Raw genomic sequence first — 16,056 nt, forward strand, 5'->3', positions numbered from 1 at the left:
GTTTAAGTCATGGATGTTTAAAGTTTAACTTCTTCATTTTTGACTAGTATTAAAGTTCACTTTTCATTCAGGAAGTATGACGCTGCGCTGTCAGTACGCTTCTCCATGTTTGTGATTGGTCGAATGCTCCAGATACCACCCCTTTCATGTGAACGCGCACCTAACTAGATAGGACACGGCTGGCTTGAGCGATCCACTTGATAACCAGCGTCGTAGTACAGTTTAGCGAGAGCGCGTATGTTTTGGATTAGGCCAACCGGCTAACTCAAACATATCCAGGTTAGGTTGAACCAGGTTCGTAGTATAGGCCCCAGGTTGAATTGAGGCGAATATTTGTAATGTTCAGAGGTTGTTGTTTAATATTCATGAGAATATTTGTCATTGTTCAAATGATAATAAACATTAGCATAAAGCATATTTGTCCACTCATATGTTGATAGGAGTATTAAAAACTTTAAAAATATTCCTCTAAGGTACATTTAGAACAGATAGAAAATGTGCGATTAATTTGCGATTAATCGCGATTAACTATGGACAATCATGCGATTAATCGCGATTAAATATTTTAATCGACTGACAGCCCTAATATATAGTGTGTGTGTGTGTGTGTGTGTGTGTGTGTGTGTGTGTGTGTGTGTGTGTGTGTGTGTGTGTGTGTTGGATCGTTGGAGCTATGTGCTGCCTGGACGCTGCAATCCTGTTGCTGCAATCATGTTGCTTCAATCATGTTGCTGCAATCATGAGTGTGCTCACTTCTCCTACAATGTCCCGCTGTCTGGCTTCCTGCATAAAGTCAAGTGCTCGGTGCAGTTGTGGCGAAATGTCGCTCCTCTGTTTTCATTTAAACAGCTCTGTATATCCGTTAGCGCAGCTAGCTAGCACCAGATGCTAACAACAACAACAATGCACTTACGGTCTCTCTCTCGCTCGCTCGGGCCACATTACACACACCCTCCCGGTCCTCCCGATGGCCAGTCGGTGCCTGCCGGTGAGCGTGGAAGTGTGGTCTGCCACAAGCGGGCGGCAGGAGCGGGGCTGTCAGCAGATGGTATTTTAAACTCGATGCGCTCTGAAACTACAGGGCGGCCGAGGAAAAAAATTACACATGCGTTAATCGCGTTAAAATAATTAGTGGCGTTAAAAAAAAATTGCGTTAACGCGTTATTAACGCGTTAACTTGACAGCCCTAATATATATATATATTATTTTATTGCTATCTTATTATATTTGTATTACAGTGCTCTTAATATAGTTCTCAATCTCTGTACTGTTTTCAATTTGAGTTTTTTTTAATAATTGATGTATGCACCAGGACATCAAGTCAAATTCCTCGTATGTGTGAACCTACCTGGCAATAAACCTGTTTCTGATTCGGATTCTGACAGACAAAATGTCAAATTAAGATAAAAACTGAAATAATATGAACAAAGTTTGTTTAAAGCCTCACAGTTATTGTTATGGAATGTATTTTCTAACAAAGAAAGAGCCATGTAGTTAGGTGTACCTGTCCAGTAGTTAAGAAATTATTCCTGTCTCACTGAATGAGCTCTGAGCTCAGTGTTCATAAAGTATAAACAACAATTGCAGATTACTTTCCTTCTTGACACACAGCCAAGCTTCTTTTGTTAATTGTACCATTGTTATTTTACAAAGATAGCCTGCCTTGGTACAATAGCACCCAGATCAAATGAATACATGTTCTTTCATACAGTTTAATTTAATTTTTTCATTTTAAAATCAGTAAATCAACATTGGTGAAATTCATTCAAACAGGGAAGGGTGTAGAACAGGTTTCCACCGTTAATCTATGTCAAAGCAGCACATGTTTTTTAAGGTGTCAGCCTTGAGTCAATATGAAAGCGCAAGATAAATCTCTAATCTATTTTATGACATGTGGTATACACAGCCAAACTTATTTTGTTGATTGTACAGGGAAGGCTGTAGAACAGGTATCCGTGGTTGCTCTATGTCGAAGCAGCACATGTTTTTGAAAATGAAAGTGTAAGACTCTCTAATCTATTTTTCTTCCAAGTTTCTGTTAAGATATTACTTTATAAGCTAAGCTCACACACACCCACTGTTGACTAGGGAAGAGAGACGCTATGCTTGAATCCTCCTCAACCATGTTTAAGGACCCAGATTTAAGAGCAGAAATTGTATCTTCCATTCTTGGACAGGTGGTTAAACCCTATGACAACCAAACAAACAAGACAAGAGCAAATATTTTGTCTCTTGAGGACTTTCACCTCCGACAAATCTTGGTGAAACAACAGGTTGAGAATGAATTGTTCATCGATGAGAAAGACTTTTTTGACCCGCAGTATGACCGCGACTTCACTGATCTCTCTGACTTTGCTGAGTGCATGAGAGGTGACGAGCCTTACGAGCGCCCCAAAGGTTGGTACCGCATGGCGTTGAAGGTCCAAGGCAAATATCCAGATGGAGACACCTGGTTGGGCCCAGACGGATGGAGGAGTCACTCTGTAGCTGGAGAGTGGCCGGTCTCCTACCATGGGACGAGCTCAAATGGAGCCAGAGGCATCATCAACAGTCACTACAAGGCTGGAGATAGAGCTTTATATGGAAGAGGAATCTACTCAACACCAGACATACATGTTGCTGAGAATGAGCAGTATGCCAAGACCTTCCAATCAAAGAAGACGGGGAAAAGCTACAAAGTGATCCTGCAAAATCGAATCAATCCTGAAAGAAGAGAGGTATGCCGAAGATCTGACTACTGGCTGATTCGTGTTGATGAAGGAACGCCTGCCTGGAAGGAGGAATGGATAGCAGAGAGAGCTATTCGACCCTACGGCATTCTGATTCAGGAGATGGAGGACGAGGGCGACGAGGACGAGGGCGACGAGGACGAGGGCGAGGACGAGAGCGAGGACGACGGTAACGACGACGGAGACGACGATGGCGATGGTGGAGATGATCACGCCGGCAGTGATGATGGTATACTTGGCAACGTTTATTCCTTCTTTTCTGCAGTTCTAAAGATCTTTGACTAGAGACGTTGAATATTTCTAGTTGACTGGTTCTCAAGGTGCTTTCAAAAGCTTTGTTCAAGGCTATTTTCGGAACTTTGACTGTTATCATTTTGTCAACACAATTTTACATTTGCTTGACTTTTATTTTAACCTATTGAATAAACCAATGAACAAAGCTGATCAACCACAGGGACAACAATCTCTACCTTAGTAACAACAAATTAAACCTAATTTCAATGTTTACTTAATTTGTTCTTATTTCGATGGAGAAAAGCTGATTTTAAAACAGTGTTTAGATGCCTTAACAACTGTCTGTAATAATTATAAACTTTTTGCAAAATGTTGTTTAATCAAATTAATATCTGATTAATTTATGTTTCTAAGTTTCAGCTGCTTCGAACTGTATTGGAAATATAACTATTTTACACAGTAGATGTAATAGAGAAATTGAGTTATTATTGACCTTGTTTATTGTAGAGTACTGATTGTCTGTGTCTTATTATTAAAAGTTACATTACCATCTGATCTTGCTTGCGTTTGGTTCATATAAAGTGTCAATGAACAGTATAGGTATTAATATGTGAACTGACCTGACTAACATTCAGAGACATTTTGTTGAATTCCTTTAGTTCAGATTTTTATTTCAGGGATCTTGGGGGATTTCCTACAAGTTTTAAAATGGACAGTTCTACTATCTGCTGATACAGACCACACCAAGTGTAACAAATGGAAACTCTGAACTATGAAATAAACCCAGGATAATAATGCAAATCCTCAGTCGTTATGAGAGGCAAACATTTTCAATTAATATATAAACAGAAATCGTCACTTGTATTGTTATGCATTGTATTTTCTAACAGAGAAAGAGCCATGTAGTAAGTTTAAATGTACAGTAGTTAAGAAATGATTCCCATCTCACTGAATCAGCTTTGAGCTAAACAAAAAAAAAACTTTCTTAAATAGCACACACCCTAGTTTCCTGTTGTTGATTAACTGAAGTCATTCAAACACGGAGAACAGTAGAAGAGGTTTCCACAGTTGCTCGGTGTCAAAATGAAACTGAAAGAGAATCTCACCAAATGTTGCACTAAAGTTTCTGTGAAGACAGAGTTCAGCTCACACACACAGTGAACAAGAGAAGAATCCTCCTCAACCATGTATTTCCACCTTAAATTGAACATGAAAGTTTTATCTTCAATTATTGGACTGCCGTTAAACCCTTTGGCATTGAAACATGCATTCCAACTGGCAACAGGACTGAATGAAACACCTGAATTCAATATGTTTGTCTATATAGTGTACGTGTTGCTAAGAGAGATTGTTATGCCAAGAGATTGTTTTATAAAATTAATATCTGATGAGTTTATGTTTCTAAGTGTCAGCTGCTTTGAACTGTATTGGAAATATAATCATTTTACACAGTAGATGTAATAGAGAAATGTTGTTATTATTGACCTTGTTTATTATAGAGTACTGATTGTCTGTGTCTAATTATTAAAGGTTCAACATTGAAAGAACATTGTCCCCCTGCAAACCATTTGAATGATCCTGATGTCAAAACTTTGAGAAAATGTATATCTGATGATTTATAGTATCAAAGTGTCAGCTGCTTTTAACTGTACTGGGAATATAATCATATTACACAGCATATGTAATAGAGAAATTAAGTTCTTATTGACCTTGATTATTAGAGTACTATTTGTATGTGTTTAATTATCAAAAGTTCAACAGAGTAAGTACATTACCATCTGATCTTGCTTCTGTGAATATAAAGTGTCATTATATAGGTATTAATATGTGAACGGACCTTTTCCCGAACCATGCTTGTGTTTATTGTTCAAACCAGCACTCACCCCTAACAATTTTGTGACCACTTCAGGAAAAATGTTCCCAGCCTGTCTTCACAGAAATCACGAGGCTAAGCTGTTTCTGGCTATATAATGTGTAATAACTTTGTGCTTGTTGCACTTTGATCATTTTTTCATTTGTTCTTTTATTAAATAAAGAGCTGAAATTAATCTTCTCTTTAGTGTTTTATTGGTGCTGGGATCTTGGGGGATTTCCTACAGAGACGCTGTCAAGTTTTAAAACTGGTAGTTCTACTATCTGCTGATACAGACCACACCTCCTTGGTGCAAAAGTGCTTAGTGTACAAAATAAAAACACCTTGATAATTACAAAATACTAATTATTTGACTAAATTGTATTTCAAGCAAATGGAAAACTGTGTGTAAAAATAATTATGATAAATAAACATGATAATAACGCTAATCCGAAGTCGTTATGACAAATTAAGATAAAAACTGAAATAATATGAACAAAGTTTGTTTAAAGCCTCGCTGATATTGTTATGCAATGTATTTTCTAACAAGGAAAGAGCCATGTAGTTAGGTGTAGCTGTGCAGTAGTTAAGAAATGACTCCTGTCTCACTGAATGAGCTCTGAGCTCAGTGTTCATAAAGTATGAACAGCATTTGCAGATTACTTTCCTCCTTGACACACAGCCAAGCTTCTTTTGTTAATTGTACAGGGATGGCTGTCGAACAGGTTTCCGCCGTTGCTCCATGTTGAAGCAGCACATGTTTTTTAAGGTGTTAACCTTGAGTCAAAATGAAAGTGTAAGAGAATTCTCCAATCTATTTTTATTCCAAGTTTCTGTTAAAATACCTTGAGTTTGAATTCTTTTTTTTTTTTTTTTAAATACATGAATAAAAAGTTACAGTGCAGTTTAAGATATGAATAGTTCACACAGAAGTTCCACTATACTGATGCCTTTCTTTAAGGTTTCTCTGAAGCCAAGCTTCTTTTGTTAATTGTACAATTGTTATTTTACAAAGATAGCCTGCCTTGGTGCAATAGCACCCAGATCAAACGAATGAATGTTCTTTCCTACAGTTTAATTTGATTTTTTTATTTTAAAATCAGTAAAGCAACATTGGTGAAAGTCACTCAAACAGGAAATGCTGTAGAACAGGTTTCCAATGTCAAAGCAGAATTGTTTTGTTGCGTCAGCCTCGAGTCAAAATGAAAGTGAATTCTCTGATCTATTTTATGACATGTGGTATACACGTTTGTGTTAAGCTTAGCTCTCACACACACACACACACACACACACACACACCGTGGACTAGAGACGAGAGACGCTTTGCTTGAATCCTCCTCAACCATGTTTCAGGACCTAGATTTGAGAGCTGAAGTCATATCTGCAATTTGTGGACAGAAAGTTAAATCCTCTGACACCGAAACATGCAAGACAAGAGCAAATGTTTTGTCTTTTGATGAGTTTCACCTCCATCAATGCCTCAGGAATCTACAGCCTCATGTCGGTTATCTGGAAGATGAGAAAGAGATTCTTGACCCGCCGCAGCATTACTCCTCTTATCTCTCTGACTCGGCTGGGTGCGGGAAATACTTCGGGATTGCACAGGGTCATCTGAAAAAGATTGAGAGTGAATTGTTCATCGATGACAAAGACTTTTTTGACCCGCAGTATGACTACGACTTCACTCAACTCTCGAACTCGGCTGAGTGCATGAGAGGTGGCGAGCCTTACAAGCGCCCCATTGGTTGGTACCGCATGGCGTTGAAGGTCAAAGGCAAATATCCAGACGGAAACACCTGGTTGGGCAGAAAAGGATGGAGGAGTCACTCTGTAGCTGGAGAATGGCCTGTTTCCTACCATGGGACAAGCTCAGGTGGAGCCAAAGGCATCATCACCAGTCAATACAAGGCTGGAGACGGAGCTGTATATGGAAGAGGAATCTACTCAACACCAGTCCTAGCTGAGAGTGAGAACTACGCCAAGACCTTCCAATCAAAGAAGACGGGGAAAAGCTACAAAGTGATCCTGCAAAATCGAATCAATCCTGAAAGAAGAGAGAAATGCCCAAAACCTGAATACTGGCTGATTCCTGTTGTTGCAGGAACGTCTGCCTCGAAGGAGAAAGAGATAGTAGAGGGAGCTATCCGACCTTACGGCATTCTGATTCAGGAGATTAAGTAATATGATTAGGCTGAGGCTGGTTTATTGTTGGAAGGGTTCATTCTTTTAAATCTGCACTTCTAAAGATGTGAGACATGGCATATTTCTAGTTGACTGGTTATCAAGGGCCTTTCAATGTTGTCTTCACAATGTTACATTTGCTTTGACTTCAATCACTTGTATAACCCAATGATCAAAGCTAATCAACCACATAAATACATTAAATCGCATGGGAGTTCATATGTATACAGTACATGATTGTGATTTCCTCAATATTTGAAGATCTTGAATTTTAAACTTTACACAAATTACAACAAATGAGGCCTTGTTTTAACTTGTACTTACTTTGTTCTACTTAGAAGGAGAAAAGCTGATTTTAAAACAACGTGTTTAGGTGCTTTAAGAACTGTCTGTAACAATTACAAACTATTTGCAGAATCTTGTGGTCAAAACTTTGAGAAAATGTATATCTGATGATTTATAGTATCAAAGTGTCAGCTGCTTTTAACTGTATTGGAAATATAATCATATTACACAGCATATGTAATAGAGAAATTAAGTTATTATTGACCTTGTTTATTAGAGTACTATTTGTCTGTATCTAATTATTAAAAGTTCAACAGAGTAAGAACATTACCATCTGATCTTGCTTCTGTGAATATAAAGTGTCATTATATAGGTATTAATATGTGAATGGACCTTTTCCCGAACCATGCTTGTGTTTATTGTTCAAACCAGCACTCACCCCTAACAATTTTGTGACCACTTCAGGAAAAATTTTCCCAGCCTGTCTTCACAGAAATCACGAGGCTAAGCAGTTTCTGGCTATATAATGTGTAATAACGTTGTGCTTGTTGCACTTTGATCATTTTTTCATTTGTTCTTTTATAAATAAAGAGCTGAAATTAATCTTCTCTTTAGTGTTTTATTGGTGCTGGGATCTTGGGGGATTTCCTACAGAAACGCTGTCAAGTTTTAAAACTGGTAGTTCTACTATCTGCTGATACAGACCACACCTCCTTGGTGCAAAAGTGCTTAGTGTACAAAATAAAAACACCTTGATAATTACAAAATACTAATTATTTGACTAAATTGTATTTCAAGCAAATGGAAAACTGTGTGTAAAAATAATTATGATAAATAAACATGATAATAACGCTAATCCGAAGTCGTTATGACAAATTAAGATAAAAACTGAAATAATATGAACAAAGTTTGTTTAAAGCCTCGCTTATATTGTTATGCAATGTATTTTCTAACAAGGAAAGAGCCATGTAGTTAGGTGTAGCTGTGCAGTAGTTAAGAAATGATTCCTGTCTCACTGAATGAGCTCTGAGCTCAGTGTTCATAAAGTATAAACAACATTTGCAGATTACTTTCCTCCTTGACACACAGCCAAGCTTCTTTTGTTAATTGTACAGGGATGGCTGTCGAACAGGTTTCCGCCGTTGCTCCATGTTGAAGCAGCACATGTTTTTTTAAGGTGTCAACCTTGAGTCAAAATGAAAGTGTAAGAGAATTCTCTAATCTATTTTTATTCCAAGTTTCTGTTAAAATACCTTGAGTTTGAATTATTATTATTTATTTTTTAAATACATGAATAAAAAGTTACAGTGCAGTTTAAGATATGAATAATTCACACAGAAGTTCCACTTTACTGATGCCTTTCTTTAAGGTTTCTCTGAACATGAGCTGTATGGCACATACGTCCCGAGCAGCATACACAGAGAAAACCAGCCAGGACAAAGTCCCCAGACACTGATTCCCTGGGGTTACAAGCCCCAAATGTTCATTAACCAAAAACGAAACACAACCGCTCAGAGTCAATTAAAAGCAGCGGCAAAAAGAAAAGTCTTCAGCCTGGATTTAAAAGTAGTCAGAGTTGCAGTGGACCTGCAGGTTTCTGGGAGTTTGTTCCAGATGTTTGGAGCATAATAACTGAACGCTGCTTTACCATGTTTAGTTCTGACTCTGGGGACAGAAAGCTGACCAGTCCCTGAAGACCTGAGAGATCTGGATGGTTCATAATTTAGCAGTAGATCAGAAATGTATTTTGGGCCTAAACCATTCAGTGCTTTATAAACCAGCAGCAGTATTTTAAAATCTATTCTTTGACACACAGGAAGCCAGTGTAAAGACTTCAGAACAGGAGTGATGTGATCCACTTTCTTAGTGTTAGTGAGGACTCGAGCAGCGGCGTTCTGAATCAGCTGCAGCTTTCTAATAGAATTTTTAGTCAGACCTGTAAAGACACCATTACAGTAGTCGAGTCTACTGAAGATAAAAGCATGGACAAGTCTTTCCAAATCCTGCTGTGACATTAGTCTTTTAATCCTAGATATGTTCTTTAGGTCAGGAGTTCCCAAACCCCGGAGGTGTTACTGCCGGGCCGCAAAATAGCTGTGAGTTTATCGTAATATGTGCAAAATTATAAAAATATTTTATCAAAAAAGAATTACATTTTTATTTTATTTTCGCACCTATACCAGTCATATTATTTCATCCAAAACATAAAAAAATAAATCAAAATTGGTTAGCATAAGGTCTGAAGGAACGCCTGCCTGGAAGGAGGAATGGATAGCAGAGAGAGCTTTTCGACCTTACGGCATTCTGATTCAGGAGATGAAGGAAGATAATGAGGCTAAGGCTGGTTTACTTGGTGGAATTGTTCAATACTTCTATTACTGTGTGAACTTCTAAAGATGTTTACCTCGAGACATGGCATATTTCTAGTTGACTGGTTATCAAGGGCCTTTCAATGTTGTCTTCACAATGTTACATTTGCTTTGACTTCAATCACTTGTATAACCCAATGATCAAAGCTAATCAACCACATAAATACATTAAATCGCATGGGAGTTCATTTGTGTATATACACTGAACAAAAATATAAACGCAACACTTTTGTTTTTGCTCCCATTTTTTATGAGATGAACTCAAAGATCGAAAACATTTTCTATATACACAAAATAACCATTTCTCTCAAATATTGTTAAAAAATCTGAAAAAATCTGTGATAGTGAGCACTTCTCCTTTGCCGAGATAATCCATCCCACCTCACAGGTGTGGCATATCAAGATGCTGATTAGACAGCATGATTATTGCACAGGTGTGCCTTAGGCTGGCCACAATAAAAGGCCACTCTGAAACGTGCATTTTTGCTTTATTGGGGGGGTCTGGGGGGGTCCGAAAACCAGGCAGTATCTGGTGTGAGGGGTAGGGGTAGGGTTAGGGTAATATTGTGAATCCAGTGGCCTGTGTTTGTCGTCCATTACATACGCCTGCCCATACCATAACCCCACCCACCACCATGGGCCACTCGATTTACAACATTACCCTAACCCTACCCCTCACACCAGATACTGCCTGGTTTTCGGACCCCCCCCCAGACCCCCCCAATAAAGCAAACATGTACGTTTCAGAGTGGCCTTTTATTGTGGCCAGGCTAAGGCACACCCGTGCAATAATTATGCTGTCTAATCAGCATCTTGATATGCCACACCTGTGAGGTGGGATGGATTATCTGGACAAAGGAGAAGTGCTCACTATCACAGATTTTTTCAGATTTTTGAACAATATTTGAGAGAAATGGTTATTTTGTGTATATAGAAAATGATTTAGATCTTTGAGTTCATCTCATGAAAAATGGGAGCAAAAACAAAAGTGTTGCGTTTATATTTTTGTTCAGTGTAATTGCTTTATTGAGTAATGCAGACATTATTTTAAAAGGCCTGAAACGTTTTCTTTCTCAAATCAGCTTATTTATTAATGATAAGAGATCTACACATGAAAAATGTCAGCCGTGAGTCAAAATTGAAAGAGAATTCTCTAATCTATTTTTATTCCAAGTTTCTGTTAAGATCTTCCATTCTTGGACAGGTGGTTAAACTGTATGACAACAAAACAAATAAGACAAGAGCAAATATTTTGTCTTTCGAGGACTTTCACCTCCTTCAAAACAACAGCTTGAGAATTAATTGTTCATCAACGAGAAATACTTTTTTGTCCCACAGTATGACTTCGACTTCACTCTGGATGGGCCCATACGGATGGAGGAGTCACTCTGTAGCTGGAGAGTGGCCGGTTTCCTACCACGGGACGAGCTCAGATGGAGCCAGAGGGATCATCAAGACTCACTACAAAGCTGGAGACAGAGCTTTATATGGAAGAGGAATCTACTCAACACCAGACATCCATGTTGCTGACGGCGACGACGTTGACGACGATGACGGTAGCGACGACGGTAGCGACGACGATGACTATGGTGGAGATGATCATGCCGGCAGTGATGATGTTAAACTTGGAAAAGCGTATTCCTTATTTTCTGCAGTTCTAAAGATCTTGTACTAGAGACGTAGAATATTTCTAGCTTTCAAAAGCTTTGTTCAAGGCTATTTTTGACTGTTATCATTTTGTCAGCACAATGTTACATTTGCGTGATTTTTATTGTAAACTATTGAATAAGCCAATGAACAAAGCTGATCAACCACAGGGACACTTATCTCTACTTTAGTAACAACAAATTAAACCTCATTTCAATTTTTACTTAATTTGTTTCTACTTGGATGGAGAAAGCTGATTTTAAAACAGTGTTTAGGTGACTTAAGAACTGTCGAAATGTTGTGGTATAAAATGAATATCTGATGAGTTTTTGTTTCTAAGTGTCAGCTGTAGAGTACTGATTGTCTGTGTCTTATTATTAAAAGTTACATTACCATCTGATCTTGCTTGCGTTTGGTTCATATAAAGTGTCAATGTATAGGTATTAATTAGGGCTGTCAAACGATTACAATTTTTAATCAGATTAATCACAGCTTAAAAATTAATTAATCATGATTAATCACCATTCGAACTATGTCCAAAATATGCCATTTCTTTATGTATATTGTTGTGGAATGGAAAGATAAATGAAAGAAGGCGGATATATATACATTTAACATACAGTATAGGCCTATGTATGTATGTTTATTGTAACATTGTTCTGTGTGTCAAAATGAAAGACAGCCCACACACCTATCAATCATCAAACCGTGGGGTCTTATTTCATTACGTGTTGATTTCTATCAACACGTAATGTTGTATCGATGTATATAGAGATTTACTACAGAAAACGTATTCTCCGTCGGGACTTCCTGCAACAACATCACGCCGTTATCTTGATTCTGATTGGCCAGAAGACATTATCAAAGATGTTCTATTGAGAAGACGATCACTACGTGACAAAAGTTTTCAAAACCGTTTCTAGCCTTCGGTATTTCCAGACAAGTGGCTGCTGAAATCAATCTTACTAACTGCTGTCTGTGCAATTTACTCCGCGCGAGTTGGCGGGCTTTATTTTGCTTACTTTAACATCATTTTTCATGGTGGGGGCTAAGCCATTTCTTGGTATGGCTGTAGCATACCCCAGCGCTGCCACTGGTGGGATGTATGGGGCGGGCCATTCTGCACATGCGTTAAATATTTTAACGCAATTAATTCAAAAAATGAATTACCGCCGTTAACGTGATAATTTTGACAGCATTAGTATTAATATGTGAACTGACCTTTGCCTGAAACATGTTTGTGTTTATTGTTAAAACCAGCACTCTCCCCAACATCATGTAACATTTTTGTTATCATTTCAGGAAATATTTTTCCCGGCCTGCCTTAACAGAAATCAAGACACTGAATTGTTTCTGGCTATATAAGGTGCGATAACTTTGTGCTAGTTGCACAGTCATTGCAGAAATGATCAGGGGGTGCTGGGATCCTTTGCACCGCCTGATCCTTGCATGTGTTTTTTAGCTTAAGAATGATTTAAATATATTTTACCATAACTGTCCCTATTCATAATTGTAAAACTGTATCAGTTATCAAAGAGGCAGGGACACTTTACCTCTTAATATGTAGTTCTGGTAGTTCTGGTCAGCTTCTGCGCCAACTTTGATGAGACAGGTCAGACCTTCGGCCATCACAAACTCATGGACCAGGTCTTTGTCATCCTGGAGTAAAACAGGGGGGAAAATAAAGCATAGGACAAGTAAGCACAGTAAACACTGGTTTTATCCTTTGAGAATCACACAAAATCCCTCCTAAAACTCACAATTTTACTGAAGTGAATTCAGGTTGTATTCTCTTTTGTTACCACATGGTGTCAGTGCTAGGACTAAAGAGGACAGTACATCAATGTTTAATTCCCCAGAACAGCTGATACATACACTCCACTGTCAACAACCATGTGTTATGCAATTTGTCAATTTAGACTGTCATGTGTCTAGGGTAAAAAATAAGCATGGAATCTGGAAGAAAACTCCTGCCTTCTAAAAAAAAATATTTTAACCAAGCTGCAGCAATGGAACGACAAAGAGAAGAGATGGATGTTTTAATTGAACTGACAAGATATTTTATGCTGTTGTCTCATGATAAAATGAACATTTTGGGGGGTGAATTTAAGTGTTTGCAAATGTAATAATTGTACTTAAATGCTGCATTAGCAAGCACTTGCATTGCTATTTAATTGTTTTTGTTATAGTTCGGTATTCTTGTGATATTTTGTGTTCCAGAAAAAGCACTTGGTGTTTTATGTGGCTCACTCCTCTCATCTTAAAATAAAGATTCACACAAACACAGAGTACAAATACACCCCACACACAAAGGCCTACACACACCCACATATACACACACAGGGAGAGAAACGCCACGTTGATGGAGATCCCTGTCATCAGGGAGGCGCATGGTGGCCACAATAACTAACTGTATTCTGCAACAACAAACGGACAGTAATTGCATGTGAAATATGCGTGTTACCTGAAAGATCTGCTTTAGAGAGAACAGGGCCCTTCTCAAGTCACGTCCATTGGAGTTATACAGTCTTTCTGGAGGGAGAGAGAGACAAGGGACTGGTTATTTTCAACAAACGGGAATAAAAAGCTCATGTAAAAAAACTGTTTCCCCATTATTTTAAGTGTTTTTTACATGATCTGTTTGTATTGTTCCTTTCCGTGTGCACCTTTCATCTCACACAACCCTCATATGTCTCATGACTAAGTCAATAAAACTTGGAAGGGAAATGAGTCTCAGCTGTGCAAGACTTGCGCAATAGTTTGATATGCAGAGGAAGGCCGGAGGTAGATGGAACCAATCGCACCGCTCAGCTCTGATCACCTGAGGCAGGCACTTCATCACACACTTTGCATGGTTTCTCTCTTTATAACAAACACACACACATGCACAAACACACACACATTGCAGTGGTGATTAGAGATGTATTGGAATGTTAATGAGCTGCTGGCCGGGCTTCAACGGTGAGGTATTCAGGTCACGACATGGAAAGCACTCAGAACCAACGACTACGAGCTCTAACACCATCACATCTGATATTTAGCCGTATTATTTCTATACATAACCACAAGACATCATTCATAGACTTCTATCAAACTACAGGGCCATAAAAGTCTGTGTACTTTCATATCTCCTATGGTAGCATTGCATTAAATAGTGAGTTTAATATATATTTCTACGACCCTATCCTATAATAAAGTATGTATTACCCTAACACCATTAGAATCAACATAATTATAGTATAGGAGCAAAGGTGTGGGTATATTTTGCTGTTGATATTTAATCTTTAAATGCATTAATTAAAACCACAAGTTTCAATACAAGCTTTCAAGTTGCCTGATGTTGGGCACGCATCAATTCACTTTGTCTTACTGTGGAATCCTTAGTGTCCCGCGTGTATATCTGTGTATCCATATAAATGCGTACGGGGCTTTAAAATAAAAAAAATACCTTTTATGTGAAACATAATAAATGTTTTGGAAAATAATGTACAATAAAGTTTTTGAGGCTGTACAAATAGTACTATTATTTGCATGTACATACCACTACAATGATCAGACAGAAACACATATTTCCCTAAGTGCATTAAACCCAGAGTCTGTGTCCATACTGTCCATTTGTGTGTATGAACTGTGTGCAGGTGTGTGTCACCAGGGGCTGGGAGACTGTGTGTGTAAACCAGAGTTTGTATGTTGATGAAATATCTTCACTCCACCAGGGAGGGGTTAAAAGTCTACAGAGGTAAGGGCCTGCTGTCTGTAGCTAAGTGGGAACCATCGCTAAGCTAGACAAGGCTAACACAAGATCAACATCATTATCATTAGGCACAAAGATTACAAATTACCAGCCTTTCTGTTTCTCCATCTGCGGGACGCTTTTTGTGAGTTCAGCAGCGGCATTCATGACATACATCATGGTAGTCTACAGCAGAGAAGATCAAATCAACCACATAATTAGAGCAGGGGCGGTTCTAGACGGGGGCCAGTGCCCCTCTAACACTGACCTCTGACCCCTCTGTGGCCCCCCTAACAATGACATTTTTTTTTCTTTTTTTTAAATGTATATTTTCTGGTACTCTGTTTGCCAAAAACCGCAGGATTTTGTTGCTGTAATGTGAGATTGTGCAGACACCCTTATGTAAAGTAGAGATGTTTATTGCCTTTATTTTTATATAAATATGGTGTTAGTGCAAACATTGCACTATAACTTAAGCTGAAGCAAACAGTAATAACTATAAGATCTATCTGAAATAAATAAGTATACTGAAACAAATACCAATAACTGTATTGCATTGTTTTCTTATGCCCAATTACTTCATACTGTCTAGTTCTCTTTTTCGTCCTGCATTTATTGTGCCCCCCTCAGAAAATAACTGGCCCCCCAGTAGCCCCCCCAGTCAAATTGGTCTAGAACCGCCACTGCATTAGAGCCTAGGGGCAGCTGGTGATGAGTGTCAATGGGAGGAAATGAGTGATTCTCACAAATAGGTATAATAGCAGGAAAAGAGAGGGAATAATACAGTATGTATAGATACTAGTAGGCATGAAAGATGTGGACTTAGTAAAGGGAATATAAGGAAAGGAAATTAAATGGCAAGACAGGTCAGGAAAGAAAAAGGAAGTAAAGGATTGAAAAAGAAAGGAAAGGAAAGGCAAGGAAAGGAAAGGGTGACCACTGACTACATGCAAGGGTATGATTTGAGGAACGAAAGCCAAAAGCTTCAGGGTAATTGAGGCAGAGGTGACATGGAACTCCCCTTCC

The 16,056-nt window shown here is 38.4% G+C and overlaps 3 protein-coding genes across 7 annotated transcripts in view; 2 read left to right on the plus strand and 1 right to left on the minus strand.

The window, feature by feature from the left end:
• fhod3a (formin homology 2 domain containing 3a) overlaps window positions 1-16,056 on the minus strand; it is a 91,782-nt gene that overhangs the window by 48,062 nt on the left and 27,664 nt on the right. For all 5 annotated transcript variants that reach the window (XM_034094673.2, XM_034094672.2, XM_034094671.2 and 2 more), the window contains exons 4-5: window positions 13,762-13,829; window positions 12,851-12,956 (exon numbers count right to left, since the gene is read on the minus strand). In XM_034094673.2, the coding sequence (XP_033950564.1) occupies window positions 12,851-12,956; window positions 13,762-13,829 (174 nt within the window). The remainder of the gene's footprint in view (window positions 1-12,850; window positions 12,957-13,761; window positions 13,830-16,056) is intronic.
• Window positions 1,791-4,992, plus strand: LOC117455247 (uncharacterized). The gene is made up of 2 exons (XM_034094674.2): window positions 1,791-2,958; window positions 4,494-4,992. Exons 1-2 carry the CDS (start codon window positions 2,103-2,105, stop codon window positions 4,583-4,585), a joined length of 948 nt encoding a protein of 315 aa, XP_033950565.1. The 5' UTR covers window positions 1,791-2,102; the 3' UTR covers window positions 4,586-4,992.
• On the plus strand, window positions 6,042-7,884 carry LOC139434788 (uncharacterized). Its single transcript, XM_071204742.1, has one exon. The coding sequence runs from the start codon at window positions 6,160-6,162 to the stop codon at window positions 6,994-6,996; it is 837 nt and encodes a 278-aa protein (XP_071060843.1). The 5' UTR covers window positions 6,042-6,159; the 3' UTR covers window positions 6,997-7,884.

Source organism: Pseudochaenichthys georgianus, chromosome 11 (assembly GCF_902827115.2).
Source record: "Pseudochaenichthys georgianus chromosome 11, fPseGeo1.2, whole genome shotgun sequence".
Classification (NCBI taxonomy): Eukaryota; Metazoa; Chordata; class Actinopteri; order Perciformes; family Channichthyidae; genus Pseudochaenichthys; species Pseudochaenichthys georgianus.

What these genes read in the sequence shown, in the direction of transcription:
- LOC117455247 (XM_034094674.2), top strand. Translation starts at nt 2,103, where the DNA reads ATGCTTGAATCCTCCTCAACCATGTTTAAGGACCCAGATTTAAGAGCA. An exon ending in TCACGCCGGCAGTGATGATG is followed by an intron (nt 2,959 to 4,493) that starts GTATACTTGGCA and finishes TAATTATTAAAG; the next exon opens with GTTCAACATTGAAAGAACAT.
- LOC139434788 (XM_071204742.1), top strand. Translation starts at nt 6,160, where the DNA reads ATGTTTCAGGACCTAGATTTGAGAGCTGAAGTCATATCTGCAATTTGT.